Source organism: Dermacentor andersoni, chromosome 10 (assembly GCF_023375885.2).
Source record: "Dermacentor andersoni chromosome 10, qqDerAnde1_hic_scaffold, whole genome shotgun sequence".
Lineage (NCBI taxonomy): Eukaryota > Metazoa > Arthropoda > Arachnida > Ixodida > Ixodidae > Dermacentor > Dermacentor andersoni.
The window spans coordinates 47,345,943-47,362,805 of record NC_092823.1 but is presented as its reverse complement, the minus strand read 5'-3'; the positions used below and the strand labels follow the sequence as shown (position 1 = coordinate 47,362,805).

At 43.9% G+C, this 16,863-nt stretch overlaps 1 protein-coding gene across 4 annotated transcripts; it reads right to left on the bottom strand.

The window, feature by feature from the left end:
• Window positions 1-419: 419 nt before the first annotated feature.
• LOC126543155 (chymotrypsinogen B-like) lies at window positions 420-14,670 on the bottom strand. 4 transcript variants are annotated; one of them, XR_011890492.1, is made up of 8 exons: window positions 14,151-14,198; window positions 12,308-12,335; window positions 12,133-12,206; window positions 10,349-10,449; window positions 5,031-5,169; window positions 3,682-3,799; window positions 1,310-1,455; window positions 420-699 (listed from the first exon to the last, which is right to left on the bottom strand). XR_011890492.1 is itself a non-coding variant. In XM_050190292.3 (8 exons), the coding sequence occupies exons 1-8, from the start codon at window positions 14,505-14,507 to the stop codon at window positions 475-477; spliced, it is 912 nt and encodes a 303-aa protein (XP_050046249.2). In that variant the 5' UTR covers window positions 14,508-14,670; the 3' UTR covers window positions 420-474. The 4 variants fall into 4 exon arrangements, 2 of the variants coding, with proteins under 2 accessions (XP_050046249.2, XP_054918270.1); XR_011890493.1 differs by lacking the exon at window positions 14,151-14,198 and adding an exon at window positions 13,360-13,378; XM_050190292.3 differs by lacking the exon at window positions 14,151-14,198 and adding an exon at window positions 14,427-14,670.
• Between the last annotated feature and the right edge of the window lie 2,193 nt (window positions 14,671-16,863).

The window sequence follows — 16,863 nt, the reverse complement described above, 5'->3', positions numbered from 1 at the left end:
CGTAGTATATTGCAGCAATCCCAATGAATGCTTCGGAAAGTGGCTGAATGCCATCATCAGGTTATAAAATTATCATCACGTGCTGAATTACAGCAGTCACAACATCATTATCGAAAATGCAGAGCGTAAATCTGCCTCATCCATTGTGTGCAGGCACTACGCTAGCTTTTCTTGATAAAACAATTGAAATAATGCACATACGACTTTCTAAATTATACTGGAGTAAGACGCTTGAAATTACTCGTTTTCTGCGAAATAGCCCTGCACTTGAGAAATGTGACTCCAAACGAGCACGAGTTGTTGTTGTAATATTTCACTTGTAGATGTAAAAATGCCGCAAACAAATAAAACAACAAAATGTGCGAGTGTAACGATATATTTAGTGCAGTCGAAAGCAGTCAACAGGCAACGACAACCTGTGCGAAGTCGGTGAGCAACGTTTTAATAAACGAGACGTCTTGGATCGCAAAGATCTTACCACGTGCAAGAGTGGTCTGCTTCTGCAGCGAGCTGGGCAACGACGGGTTTCCAGCTCCGTATATTTTTCAGCGACTCCCGTATCCAGGGAACAAATACGGAAACGCGCGTATGGACCGTCGGGCCATGTGCATTTCTTTTTCCAGACCCAAAGGACACCATTCCATACAGAGTTGACTTCCCGCTCTTCGATATAGCCGTTAGCGGTCCTCCGGAATCACCCTGCGCGAGCAAGACGGAGTTGTAGCTTGTAGCATCCACTTTCACTGAATAAATCTGTCTGTATTAAGTCTAAAGTATTTCGAGTTTGCGTTCCTAATAAAGGGAAATGAAAAAGTCTGTGGAAGCTATGGCAATGATTTGAAAAAAAAAATGAATTCCACGGTAAGTTATTTAGCCAACTTACTCGCCTGTGCACGCTCCTCAGGTAGTATCCAATCACCGCGAAATTTAGGGAGATGCCTGTAAATCTCAACACGGTATTATTTTTTCGTGGTAGCTCTGTTCAGTGTGCATTTGGCATTCCATCGATGCCACAACATATCGGCGTATCTGTAGTATTTGGCTGATTTACGAGAAATATCTTGCACTACTCGCGAGAGCGGTAAATGTTGTGGAACGTTATAATATCCATGAAATTTCTTAGGCGTTTTATGAAGCGAGTAGTAAATATTTTTTTACTTTAGGTTGACAACAAAACGTTGTTTGCTTGTGGCTGTCACTCTCTGATATAGCCTGTATTGAGAATTGCAACAGCGTAATTTCCATAATTATTCATCTCTCTCAACGCAATACAAAGGCTAATAAAATTTCAAAGTACAAATGTATTTACCTTCCATGCCCTCTGGTGGCTACTTGTCCCACAGATAACGCGGGCACTAGTCGCATGCATTCCTCGGTGCTTCAGAGCAACATCACACTTTTCATTTGATAGAGGCTTTGTTGCGTAGTACTGCAGGTGCTTCGATTCGGTATGATCTAAAAAGCAGAAGGTAAAATATACAGATGAAGAACATTTGTCGTATGATGTCATTACGCTACAATATACAGGTCCCTGCAATGTTTGCCGTGCGGAGGGACAAAGTTCACTGTGCTCAGTGAAAAGTGCACCAGACGGTTGTGTTACTGGTCAACTTTATCAATTGTAAGTTATATTAATGGCCTCGTGATGAAACACGTACGTGTTTTCCGTTTAACGCGCACATAAATGTGGCTAAAAGTGTGCTGGAGCAATACTACTGGAGAAATTGAGGAAAAAAATTGCCATTTGGAATTATATAAGTACGACTTAGCGTTGTCGAACGCACGCTTAAATATGAGAATTTGCGTACATACGCAAGTGATTTTTGTTGATATCTCTCGCGTACGTTCGCGTCGTGGAAAATAAGTTGTCATCCTGTCATGGCTCAGCACAGGCAAGAACAAATTAGAACTAGGCGTATGCGTCTTGTGACCATATATTGCAGGTTGTCGGCAAATAATAACATAGATTGAGCTGTAAGTGTTCTCTGTCAGATGTACATTATTTTTTTATTTATTTTTTTAGTGCTGGCATTAGACATGCTCCACTCACGGGCTCTGTTTCCTACGTAAATTCGCTTCGAAAAAACAAACGCTCCCTAAATATTCTCTATGCACGAATTATGTGCCCTCAGGCGCATCAATTTTCTATTAAATTGGGCCAGTATTCGTAAACAGCTTGTACGCTACAATTGCTCGTAAAAACAAATTCTAAGCAATTCTTATGCGGAACATATCATTATCAATGGCGGCCGGCCAACTGCAAATATCACTAGGAATTGAAGGGCTTGTTGAATTCAGCCCGCGTAGTTTTTTTTTTTTTTTTTTTTTTTTTTGCGGCCCGTTTGTGTACAGTCGAAGGGCGCTTGCTTTCGGGCCACCAAGTTGTCGGGCACGTGTGCTGTTACTCTACTGACGGCAATGAAAGATCGCGTTATCCGCTGCTGCTTAACTTCGTTAGGAGATCAAAAAAAAGAGTAATTAACTTCATTTTTCTAACTGAGGAGTTCTGCGCTGAACTTATGTTTTGGACACTCCTAATACAAAAGTATTCTGTACTCTTTTATAAAGTGGCTGTATGCTGTTATATGTGTGGGTAATCAATACTACTTTTCGGCTAAGTCGGTGCATAACAAAGTAATAGTGGAAACCGTGTTACCGCATAATTCATGTCATTATACATAGCTAATGCGTATTGAAAGAATGATACTCTAGCAAAGCTTTTTTTTTCCTTTCTGGCCGTGCAGCAAATGTAGTGACCCCAGCAACAACAATCCAGTTGCACTTATTAGGCATCCGCCACGTCACAGAGGAAAGAGTACAGCCGCCACTCTGCGTTTTGTTTTGTCATGTAGGCACGCACTAGGAGCAGTCAAATCATGTTCTTCAACCCGCAAATAGCGACAATGTTGAGGATAAGCAGTGTTTAAGCAACGGAATTCCTTTAGGAAAGCTGCAAAGGTTGCTTCCAGTCATTGGTGTGTTAGATAGTCTTTTGCTTTGTGGCACCGCCAGAGACTTCACCTGCCCCGCCTCTCAACGCCTGTTCATAAGTTTATCAGAAGCAGACCACCGTTCAAAGAGGAAATACATATCCACTGGGAAGAACTACATGTGCTGATGGCCTCACATTTAGCATGCTTCCCTTTCACAAGCGCCACTATCGAACTTAACTACCATAAGAGACTGCAGCCCACAAAGGAAATTGATTTATTTATGATATAAAACGGCATTGAAAGGTTTGAAATATACGTAGCATACAATCCACGACATTGTGTGGACGTAGGATAGATATTGGGGAAATAATTGGCACAGTTCATTACAGATTTTGACTAGAGGCCACTATACATTTACAGTATTGGAACTTACGCAAAAGAACAAAAACCCTGCCATTCATTTATTCTTAAGCTGATTTCGTGTTTAGCTATAACGGAGGTTGTTTTCAGGCGTTACCTGCTCTAAATTACCGCGATCATCGAGTGATTGTCTAAAATGCTGTATCACTTGCACTGATGGATAAAGTGGCACTGATGACTTTCAAATGTTGCACGTTGTCAAGTTAAGGTTCAGCCTGATATTCTCTTTTTTGCTTATGGCAGCTCATCTCGACTAGACAAGAAAATATTGAAAAGAGTGGAAGTATCGTGTTTCCTAAGGGGAACTCTATAGAAATCGTACACTTACTGAAATCAATAGCACCAAATCCAACCACAAGCAACGAACGAGCTGGGGTCTTCGAGCTTGCACGAGGGAGACAAACAGGTCTCACAAATCTGCTGAAACCCGGAAGTGGTTTGACAAGCTTCCGAGAAGAAAAAAGGACAGCATATATCACTTTGTTTCTTGAATAGGGTAATGCGTCATGTGTATATATGTTTAATACATATCACTGGTGCATTTGTTTTGGTAAAGCATAGCCTAGTAGAGGGCTTTAAAACGTCTTATGAAGGCTGTTATTGTTAAGCATTCGACTATGCTAATGCATTTTAATAGAAACATACTAGAAATAGTCGTAGGAGCAAAGCTTCATTTTTGTCAATATTCAAGCACGGAACTTCCGATATTAGCTCTAACTAACCCTTTGAATGCGTCTAATATTACGTTAGCATTTTTTGGGTATTTCATGCACTTTCTTGGGGATAAATATTGATCTGAACATGTCTTTATGCATGTTTCTGTCTATGTATGTTTGCATCAAACCATTTTCGCGCCCAGCTTGGGTACTGTGTAGTTCGTGGTCGAATGGGTAACACATAGGGCTGCTGTGCTGAGGAAACAAGGTTCAAAAGCCAGCGTCGGAACCAATTCAGTGACTGAGTAAATGCAATTTGTATATGCCTGCCGCTCTTCAACGAACCTCTTTTATGCCGGCATGGGTGCAGCAGCGTCTATGGAATGCCCCACGGAATGGTGACTTTCAATGATCCATTCTAGTGCGCGAGGTGGGATAAGAGCGTTATAGCGCGTTTTCCTTGATGAATGTTAACCAAGGTGAACTATATGTTTTCGGCACGTACATACATTGACATACTTGTATCTAGTAATTAATTCGCAAGTTTCTATGGCGTTCCAGATGTTGTGCCGTCTCTTTACATACGTCGGCATTAAGCAAAATATTCGCCTTAGCTCTATCTAGCTAAAGTAGCCCCGCAAATAAAGTAATAAACAGATGTAATAAAGAATAGTTAGAGCATCCAGACACAGTTGCAGCTCCGTGCTTACCGTTAAATACTTAATAAAGCCCAATCAATTGTTTACTTATACGGATATTATAGGATTTATAAAACATTCAGATTCTTGTTTTTACTTTGGCAAATCTGGCTTTATTAAAACGTGATAGTTACAGTCCTCTAAAAAATTTGCATTTGTAAACTTGTAATTGTTGTGCTCCATCATATTGGTTAGATTGCCTAGTGCTACACGGTAGGCGCTCCATCTATCGCTTAGACTTATCATCTTGGATTATTAGTGGAAACAACTGCACAATGTGTGACTGACTTTTGACATGAAGGGTTAGTATTCATCAGGTCTACCTTTATGAGGGCAATGTCGTATCCTCGTTCAGGTCTTACATACTTTTGGTGAATAATCCCTCGTTCCACAGTCACGCATGTACCTCCTTTAGGAACCGAGGTATTGTAGAAAACGTGCATCTTTAGAATTGTGTCGCCTCTGTGAGACAAAAAGAAACACCGTAGTAAACGTCTTCATTACTAGCATTTCTCTTCACCCGTACTCTCGTCTTTACATGTAGTATCGTGCTAAGTGGATACTAAACAGAAAAAATTTGAGCGCAGCAAATAAGCTGTTTCACCTTTTCGATAGATTGAGGCAAAGAAATCGAGCAACACATGTATGCGCTATCACAGAATTTTTTTTTTATTTTAGAGCGCAGCTCTTTGGCGTCCGTTCCTGGGTTTCGCATCGTCGTCGGCGTTGTCGTCGGCCTCGTAACCAGCTCCGCCCCCCTTTCATCCCCCCAGCGCTAGCAGCGACCGACTGATACCGCTGGATGCCGCTGACGCCGCTAGAGAGTCAAGATAACGTGACTGCATAGAACACCGTCGCCGCCATGCAGAAAGAGGAGGAAAGGGTCCCCCCCCCTGTTCTTGTGTGGCGGATAGGGTGCTCTTCAGTTGCCGACGCGCCGGTTATTTCATGTAGGCCCCGGCACGTCGACGAATACGTGACCACCTTCCCACGGCTAGACCTGGTTCTTAGCGCTGCGGAAGCGAGGGTATCATATTGTTTGTGTCGGCATCGGCGGCGTTGTCCCTGAAACCAACTCCGCAGCTGGGGTTGACTCACTATCGGCGTCAGCGGCATCAGTCAGTCGCTGCTATCTCTTCCCTCCTCCCTTTATCGTGTTGTCCGCTTGCTGCGCGCGCTTCTGCCCCCATCGTTTGCCGCTGGGTGTACACGCCGCCCCCCTCCCCCCTCTTCCTGCGAGTCTCCGGTTGTCAAAGCGCCGGCTCGAACTTAATTCCTTTCTTCGCTCCTCCTCCAATGCAACCCCTGTGCGGTGGCAATCAGAGAGCCAGATTGGTGGCGGCGGATCTGTATATGTGCACCGCCCGAGCCGAAATTGCCGCTGCCGTTCGCCCTGTGCGGTGGCAATCAGAGAGCCAGATCGGTGGCGGCGGATCTGTATATGTGCACCGCCCGAGCCGAAATTGCCGCTGCCGTTCGCCACTGCGAAATTATCTGCCAGTTCTTTCTGAGCCATGAGCGAGACGACCGATGGAAGTCCTCCGTCTGCTGCTGCTGCTGCTGCTGCAAAACGAGCTGCCAGAGCAGAGGCCCAGCGCCGTCGCCGTCAGAATCCAGAGGTGCGTGCCGCCGAAGCAGAAGCTTACCGTCGCCGCCGTCGAGATGATCCAGGAGTACTCACGAAAGACGTCGTGCACTTCCTGCAACTCGCATTAACCGTCCATCGATCCACACCGATGTTAGTAGTGGGGGACTTTAATGTTGACATAAAGACAAACAGCAATTTCCTAACACTTATGCGGGAGAACATCCCGTTCCTCTCGCTCGTAACGCGTCCCACGGCTGTGACAACCTCGCGAGGCACTTGTATAGATCTCGTCTTTGAGAATCAAGCGTTGGTGTACCAAGTCGAACATATATCAGTCTATTTCTCCGACCACAAAGCTTCCTTCATGACTGTCAAGAACTGTTAGTGGAGTCTTTGTTAAAGGAATACGTGTGAAAAATAAAAAAAAAATTCTGTGATAGCGCATACATGTGTTGCTCGATTTCTTTGCCTCAATCTATCGAAAAGGTGAAACAGCTTATTTGCTGCGCTCAAATTTCGCATTAGGACGTAACGTAATCGTCGGTAATTTTTTTCACACGTATTCCTTTAACAAAGACTCCACTAACAGTTCTTGACAGTCATGAAGGAAGCTTTGTGGTCGGAGAAATAGACTGATATAGGTTCGACTTGGTACACCAATGCTTGATTCTCAAAGACGAGATCTATACAAGTGCCTCGCGAGGTTGTCACAGCCGTGGGACGCGTTACGAGCGAGAGGAACGGGATGTTCTCCCGCATAAGTGTTAGGAAATTGCTGTTTGTCTTTATGTCAACATTAAAGTCCCCCACTACTAACATAGGTGTGGATCGATGGACGGTTAATGCGAGTTGCAGGAAGTGCACGACGTCTTTCGTGAGTGCGGTAGGGGCGAAGTAGGCAGCTACTACCAGCAAGATAATTTCGCAGTGGCGAACGGCAGCGGCAATTTCGGCTCGGGCGGTGCACATATACAGATCCGCCGCCACCGATCTGGCTCTCTGATTGCCACCGCACAGGGCGAACGGCAGCGGCAATTTCGGCTCGGGCGGTGCACATATACACATCCGCCGCCACCGATCTGGCTCTCTGATTGCCACCGCACAGGGGTTGCATTGGAGGAGGAGCGAAGAAAGGAATTAAGTTCGAGCCGGCGCTTTGACAACCGGAGACTCGCAGGAAGAGGGGGGAGGGGGGCGGCGTGTACACCCAGCGGCAAACGATGGGGGCAGAAGCGCGCGCAGCAAGCGCACAACACGATAAAGGGAGGAGGGAAGAGATAGCAGCGACTGACTGATGCCGCTGACGCCGATAGTGAGTCAACCCCAGCTGCGGAGTTGGTTTCAGGGACAACGCCGCCGATGCCGACACAAACAATATGATACCCTCGCTTCCGCAGCGCTAAGAACCAGGTCTAGCCGTGGGAAGGTGGTCACGTATTCGTCGACGTGCCGGGGCCTACGTGAAATAACCGGCGCGTCGGCAACTGAAGAGCACCCTATCCGCCACACAAGAACAGGGGGGGGGGATCCTTTCCTCCTCTTTCTGCATGGCGGCGACGGTGTTCTATGCAGTCACGTTATCTTGACTCTCTAGCGGCGTCAGCGGCATCCAGCGGTATCAGTCGGTCGCTGCTAGCGCTGGGGGGATGAAAGGGGGGCGGAGCTGGTTACGAGGCCGACGACAACGCCGACGACGACGCGAAACCCAGGAACGGACGCCAAAGAGCTGCGCTCTAAAATAACTTAAACTTTGTTGCTAAACTACATTTCTGCTGTACGAAACATACAATATATTCTCCAGTAAGAGGTTCGATAAGCCCCAAGAAAGAAGGGTGAACGAGAAATAGGTGGCGTCACGGCATTGACGTTCCTAAAACCCTTAGATTTTCGGAAAGTAGCGACAGGCTATCATCTCACAGTCGCGCTGCGTGATTCGAAGCTAACTTCTGCGAGCCCCCTGCATTGAGCTAGGAACAGCTGCTAGACAAAACGCATCTCGTGCATCATTTTGCGTTTTCGACCAGTACACACGTTTGCGCCTGGAACTGCCATTCGGCATGAGATGGTCTTGATATAACGATCACCCCTTTCGCCATTGCCAGGTACTCTACTTGTTCACGCAGAGGGATACGGAAAGCAGCGGACGGCTTAAAAGAGACGCCGAACTCCCGGATTGGCTGCCTTCTATTACACATCCGCATTATATAACGCAGGCAGTAGAGCTTGAGCGAAGAAGCAATGTTCTTTTGCCAAAAATTGCGAGGCGCTGCCGGTGGTTGTCGCTACTTTTAGAATATCAAGGGGTTTCAGACGTTCCCCCACCAGCTCTTTCACGTCGTACGTTTTCATGGCGCCTGCCTAGCTCTAGAAGATATCTTTCCGAATAAACAAGGGGCCCTGTACCGTAAAACTATTACAATGTGTTTTCATTCCAATCCCCTGACGTGAACTTTACGTAACCACTGAATGATGCATCGGGCGGTAACTCTTAGCGTTGTTTCAAAAGCCCAATCGAACTCGCTCCTCGCTTATAGGAGGTTACCTTTGTTTGCTTTAAAAGCGAACAGCATTGCCAATATTGAGCATATTTTCTTATCGCATTCGCAGACAAGCGGTGAGGAGCACGTTCAAGTAGAGAGAGTTGCGATGAGGTCGAGCCCGCACAGTGAAAGTAGATAACCAGATGAAGAGGGTGGTGCCGGTCTTCGACTGGCACCACCCTCGGTGGCGAGGGTGGTGTCTGCGACTGGTCCTTCCTCTTTTGTTTAGCTTGCGGTTGCTGGACGAAAATCGCGGTGGCGTGCAACGGAACGTTAAAAATGCGGCCATAACATATCCACAGCAGAGAATCAACCGTTGACCAAGTGATGTCTTATACGGGCCAAAATCACTCGATAATATTGTAATGCCACGGAAGACAACTTATATACGAAAATAAAAGATGCTGCCCGGAAGCTCTGAGAAGCTAGTGCCAGAGCGGTCGGCGGTCAGCGACATTCTAGTTCTTTAAGAACGGTGCCGCCTCCAGCTATTGAGAAAAAAGAAAGGCTTTGTTCGCCATATTAATGTGTGTTTAACGTGTGCACGTCTTTTTGTCGCGGTGAGTTATTGCCATTTTTTGACGGCACGTGACAAACAGGTGAAGTGGACGCGGCCCCGAAAACGTTTGATCAAAAGGAAAACGCTAATGGCGAAAAAAGCGTCGAATGAGAAATAATTATTTTCTTTCCTTTCGGTATAACCTGGCATAAGCACAGGGCACGCATCATATCCGGTGTGGTTTTCGTGACGTTATGTGACAGAGAGACGAAGTGAGGGTGGCCCAAAAGTTTTCACCACTTCTGAAAAGCTGATTGCAGAATTGGAATAGAAAAGTTTGGTATAGCTTTACGTTATAGCGCCCATGGCCTACATTGTATTCAATAAATGCCAAAATACGAACATACCCAGTTTACAAACATGTACTGTGCGGCGGTAGCCCACATGAGATAAAAACGGAAACATATTATGTCGCATTAACGTACCATTGCTGGGCTTGTGGCTCGAAGTTAAAAAAATTATAATTTAGCTTTCATTTTCATTTGCAGTAAGGACAACTTAGCACAGAATTAACATATATGGTGCTTTGACAGACTGCGTTTTCAGTTTGAATTCACTTTGCGTTTGTCTCTAATGTCGCTATAGGCACAGAATAACAGAGCACTTGAAACTACCTGTGGGATGGAAAAAGTAAAAAGTAAGAATGTGTTTACAGAATATATTAAGGGAGGTGATACAGCCGAAACAGTAGATAAAAAACGACCACAACGCATTGGTGAGCCTCTTTTGGTACCTCTTTGTGACCACCTTCCTTCGTGTCTGACAATGACCAGTAACAATTTTGTGCATCAACAGAATACAAAAACATGAAGCATCACGAATAGTTATACAAAATCCCCTTCCTTCTTCCGCTGTCAAATTATCCCAATAAAGGTTGGTCATTCATAGAATAAATAATGCATTTGGGCTTTACTTCGATTGATATTTACTTATAGGAAAGTGAAAGTGCATTACCTTGATTCAACACAGTGAGCCGCTGTTGCAATGACGTTCTTTGTTATTATGCTTCCAGTACAGTATCGCAGATATCCATGGTATACCCTACTAAGGAAGACCTTGAATGAATAAAGAAGTCCGTTTCAGAGTTGAATAATATTTTCAAGTGACATGTGCCAGTCATTAAAAATACACAAAAATGAAGTGAGAACAACACGATCGTGTAAAGATTAGAACTGTGAATTATTTCAGAATAAATGCATAATTGGTCTCTTGTGTGTTGTAGGGCATATATGCACGCGAATGTATCGCCAACATATTTTTTTTTTCGGAATGGTTTCATGGTCTTTATCGTAGCATGAACTCCCAACTAGATAAAAGTGTTTAATTGATTGACCACAACATATTCACAAAAAGAGCGAGAAAATGATTCCATAACTCTTCTTCAAGCAATATATTGCACTCTCGCAGTGCTGAATTTTTTTATTACGGTACGGCATTGTAGTGCGTCAACGAACGTTTCATGCGTGGGAAATCACAACGCAATTTCTAGGAAACCTGTTCGAATTGGTATCTCACGTTGCCAGCGTTGGTTGTGGGTCGATCACGTGACTTCTATAGCTATTACGAGTGGGTAAATTTCACACATTTCTTCGAAGAAATATGTGAAAAAAACACTTCCGGGCTTGAAAAAACGCTTTCTTCCGGACATGTCTTCGCACGTGCAGCTATTCATATCCGAGCTCAAATATGTACTGTCATGCAAATGGCATCCTGAAGATGGTATTACATGCAGAAAAATATATTCGCATCTCTTCCAGCAAGTTCTGCATTTCTTGTCACGTCGTTTAGATTCAAGCATGCCCCAGGCTCGAAATTGTAGTTTCCGTTTGTACACACGAATGTGATATCTGATGTTCCAGCGCTGTGTAGCTCAAATAAGGGAACTGCTATAACGATTTCCAATTTCTAGTGATCAGCCATTGTGGAGGGAAATTTAATACTTTCTGCTACTTTAGATTCGACAATAACACTCACAGGCTTTGCAAAATAACGTGACCTGTATTGCAGAACGGTATAAAGGCATTCCTTAAGCAGTTATTGGCCAGCGAGCAACCAATAAATCTTTGATTGCGCTTTCCGTGCGAATTTATTCATTCAGACGCGTTCGCACAGCGTTGCCAATTTATTACATGTCCTGCCACCCACGCTGTAAAAAAAAATTAGAGGTGTTCATCGTTCATGGAATTCGAAATTCTCAACTTACTGTTCACCTTTTCCAGTAGCTAGTTACGTGTCTTACCCAAATTATACTCATACTCATACATTTCTGCGTGATGGTGGATCGCATTTATTTTTGTAGGATACAGAAATATTGAGCGAGACAGTGAAGTTCTGAGATGTACTTGAAAGTATTTAACTAGCAAGAACCTAGTCTCTATCATAAAAAAGGCAAACTGCAGTGGCAGAAACAACAAACTTTTGAGTTATAGTTTCAGGTATGTGTTTTTCTATACTATTAAACCATCCCAGGCGAACAGCAAATATTGTAGAAATCTACGACATTCTCGTCATGCCTACAGCGCATGCTACTGAGAAGGGATAAAGCCATAATTAAACAGTGCTATCGTTGGCAAAATGCAATAGCCCCTGTATACTTCTTTTGAGAAGCCTTTGCTTGCTCTTCAGGCGATATTTGGTTAATAGAAAGTTTTAAAAAAATATTTTCATAGCGCCAACAAATAGTGAGTTGTTGGACAAATGTGAATACAATGGACGAAGTATAAAAAGCCACTTCTTACCACCCAGGGAACATGGGAGTGTGTTATATACCTCCCATTTACAGCTCTGCCTACTGGTTCGGACACTCCACATTCTACAATAAGAAAAAAATATTTCCAGTTTACACTTTCAAGCAAATATTTATATTTGAAGACGAACATTTAGTTGCAGTGAAGCAACTGCGGTTGTACTCACCCTTTGTATTCACTGGAAAGTCCCTCGCCTGCGGAATAACAGCAAATTTACACAATAAATACCAGCCAGAAGGGAGCCCTAAAAGTGTACATCGATAAGATGTGGAGCCTGAGCTCCGGTACAATAAAGTTATTGTATTATTATTTCTTTAGAGCGTGCTTCCGTACAGATTCAAGATGAACGGAATCAACTGCCTCCGACTTCAAACTTCCCTCGAACTGCTGTTATTTCCAACTTGTAGTCAACTACACAAGCTTACAGATATTGATATTTTAAAGCCCAAATAACTTATCAAGTTATTGTCGGTGTGGTGCCGATTTTCAAGTTGCAACTCTGGCAATATTCGCCATCAATCAATTTGTCATTGCACTGTACGTAAGGCACCGTTCGGTTGACCTTAGCCTTATTCCCAGAAGGTTGCTCAGAAAACCAATTTACATGAGGGATAACCATCTGAAGTTTCTACACGTTATATGTGCACCATGTTACTACACGTTTAATTATCCCGTTTCTTTCGTTCTTGTTATAAACACTGCCTACATTGCCATGAACGTCCTAAAACTGTTCGATCGCTTTGTGATACATAGAACAAATTCAGTGAACGAACACTACTTCAAAGTCATGGTTCTTCAGCAGCGGGATTTTATTTATTTATGATAAATGCAAATAATAAATCTTCAATTTCACTAAAAATTTCTTGGCCATTCTGCTGTAATCACTTCGGGCCAAGCAAACCGCGCTCGGTTCTCATGGTTTATGTTGACATTACATATTCCCATTATGATATTGAGCATATTTGTTTGCCGTCAGTTCGGCACCAAAAAGCATAAGCGTAGCTAGCGCTTCACATCCCCAATAAGAAAATATGGCTTCACATGATACCGTATGAAACCATTTGCAATAACATATATTTTCTTTAAAAATACCAACAAGCATTATTTTTCACCTTATGTAGCTTCAACGTCAGAATGAAAAATTCATTTATCAAGCTATACAATCTCGCGTGAGTTGTTAGAGTAAGTCGCAAGAACGATGCAACAACCGACAAACACCTGTTAATTGCCGTAACGTCTTCAAAAAAAATATTTGTAACATTTTGTAAGATTGCTCATTCTGACATCTTCCACAGAGGTAGTGAAAAAAGAAAACTATGAAGGAGCTGTAGCCCAATAAAATGGTCGAGATTGGTCGAGGTAGAAAATAGCAAAAGAAAAAGAAATAAATAAACGATTACAAAGCAACGAACACTCATGGGTAACTCAAATATTTACATTATTTTTAGAGTACATTACGCAAATACTACATAAATACCTAACTTCGTTAGGTGAATACATTTGTAAAAATATAAAGGAACTCCTTCATCACCAAGAATCTGAAATCATATTTCTCAGAGTCTACGTGGTGCCTCATACTGTGCACGAATCACCCAGCACGAATATTTACCACAGACAAAAAAATGATCACTCCCGCCTCCCTAGTGCACATTCTCGACAGTAATAGATTTTCGTTCAAAAATCCGGTGTTTGCGCAATATAAATACGTTGCTGGACAATACAAAGAAGCTAGTGTAATCATTCGCTAATCTGGACATCTAATTGCTTGCGTATATCCGAGAGACAAATATTTTATCAATACAGGTATTACGTCGTCATTTATCATTCAATAACTCAGAGTGGAGGGCCGCTGACCAATGATAAGTTGCGGGCAAAACGGTCTTGTTATGCAGACCGGCATATTCGGTCTTGAAGTCCCGTAAGTGCCTTTATTAGAGTGTCGGTCGTGAGTGCGCTTTTTTCGTGCCCACTGGCAAGAGTGATATGGCGCAGTATATGGTCACTCTCACCGTTGCGGTATATGCCGAACGTGCATGATCACCCTGCGCGACGATCACACATCAATGACAACAGTCATCGCCGTTCTCGTCAACGCTTCTAACAGGATCGAGTGACATAGAAAAGCCGGTTTCGAGCTACTAGCTGCTTTCGCAATAACATTGGCAGTAGTTAAGGCTCAACTACATATTGCATCTAGATATTTCACCGTACAAGTGATATTCCTTAGTGATTGGGTGCTTTTCGAAGAGAACGCGTGGTGGCCCATGTAAAAAGTGTTCCCTTACCTGAGCAGGACGAGAGTAGTGAAGGATAGCGCTGGTCACATAAACAAAGAAGTAAAATTTTGCGTGCATCCTTACGGTCATCTGTCTAGAAGAAAGACCTCTTGGGTGATGTGGTATGACAACAAGGCATGCACTCTGTACAGCCGGCACGAAAAGTAATTTTCCCGCGCACAGGTGGTACTTTCATCGACTAACACTTGGCGCGGTGAAGTCGCCTAGATAATATATTGAACCTAGTGACACTGTACGCTCGAGTGGAGCTATGTTTTGGCTTGTATTTTGTGGCGTTGAACGTTTCAGGTTCTCGTTAAATACTGCTCCTTTTTGATCTGTCATACGGAGCGCAGTTGAAACTTCAAGTTTCAAGACGCCCCCACAGAAGATGTACAGTGTCAACAGGCGTAACGGCGTATTTAACGGATGTCTATGGAACATATTAAGAAGGATCCTGCTTCACCTTCCTGGAAAGAACTGAAACTTCAGCTGAACTGTAGCCTTGGCCGTGCATTTTCCCGCACGTTTTCGGCACCTGTATCGAGGAGCGAAAACTACAGCACCAACAAAAAAGAAGACGTGCGCAAGTTATGTCGCAAATAATATTAAGGCTTTCCTGAACCACCCCTCCGGCTCGGTGAAATAACATAGCCCGCGGAAAACACACGCTAGTGCGAGCACATCAGCCAAGTTTTGCAGTCGTAGGCGGCGCGTGGAGCTCTCAAGGGGAGCTTGAAGTCACATTTTACTCAATCGATCACTTTTGAACAAAAGCCTGCTACTCACTCTTTTCTGTATGCTTTATTTCGTACTATAGCGGATTCGCTTAAGAGGCGGCTACTGACCAGTAGCTGGCATCAATCAAGACGGGTGTTGGGATCAATGCACTTCTTCCTAGCGCTACTGCGTAGATATATAGATGCAGCTTAATAAACAGGCTAAAGTAAGCGAAAATCTTTCAGATTTCGATAAGAGTTATGCATGTTCTGAATAAGCCAATTATCGTCCGCTCACGCTTTGGAAGTAAACCTTGGCCGCAGTGCGTATCATTCTGGTAAACATCGGGCTTTGTGAATTTCTACTAGTTTTGGACACTCAACTAGCCTGGAACCACGCAGAACTTAAGGTGAGACTACGCGCACTCTTTCCAGCGCGTGCTCACTCTTGGCAGCTCCTAGTTAGCCGTCTTGGCTGACTTCGCTTCGTACTGAGCTATTGATAGCTCTTCAAAGTGCGCAAGTTGGAAGTGGCTACTATCCATTGGTCGATGTGGTGCGGTACATAGCCGGTCCGCACCGCGTAGCGTGGCCACATTGCATCATATTACCGCGGGCACGTACTCAAGCCCTGTCATACACAAAGCAAACGCTGCACATAAGCACTACAATTGCACGTAGCTACGGTCGGCTACTCAGCGTAGGGACCACGGCCACCGCGAGGGGACGCGATGAGTCCGCTTGCTCAGCGCACTGCGGCTCCCTGAGGACCGCCGCGTTGGGCGAGTCGTAGGCGCCAAAAATCGGAAGTGGCGGCATCTGCGCGAACACCAAAAATGAAAGTTTAACTGCACGTCATGGTGACGTTCAGTAGGCGGAGTGCCTTGGGCACGCCCCGCTTCGCCGTAGCCTTCGCAGTGCAAGTCATTGAAGAAGCAGCGGAAACACCGCGTAGGGGATGTTTGATCGCAAATAACTCAGGGACTGCTTAACGTATTGAAGCACGTTTTGCGAAAGGCATTTCTGAAATAGCCTAATGTAATCTCACATCCTTTTATTGCATTTTTTTCCGGTCTTGAATCACTAAACGATGTTTAAAAAACGTGAGCTCAGTCTGATAGATTGAAAATTTCTAGCATGTAATATTGGTTCCTATCCTAAACTAGTCGTTTGGTGACTTTCGACACCGCAATGTGTGAGAGCTAGCCACAAACTGAAGGAACCAAGTTTTCCCTCATTTAGCAAAATATGTTCAACGTATCAGTTCATCGCATTGACTACTCCGGCTCTGAGCTCTTTTCTGCATAGAAAAGCAATATTGCAACGGAGGTGGTTACAGCAGGAAGTTGTTGCTGTTACGCTCTTAGATATAAATTTTGCGTAAGAGAAAGATTGGCAGAGTGTGAATGGTATGAACTACACATAAAGACAAATGAAAAATGAAAGAGAACAAGCAGGAAGCAATTATACGTATTGTGACAAAAATCTATGTTGTGCATTCTTTACATAAAAAAGAGCGCAGATAGAAGAAAAATATTTTATCTTGAGACGTAGTTCAAAAAAAGAGATGACGCGTGCACTTTCATTTTAATTTCAACTCTTCGATAAGCAATCACCGCTTTCGTGTTCCATCGGCAATATTTTTCATCTTTCTGCTTCCAGGTAACCCGCATGTTCAAGGCAATATTTTGCAATAATGCGAGCATACGCTGGTCCCGGTACATATA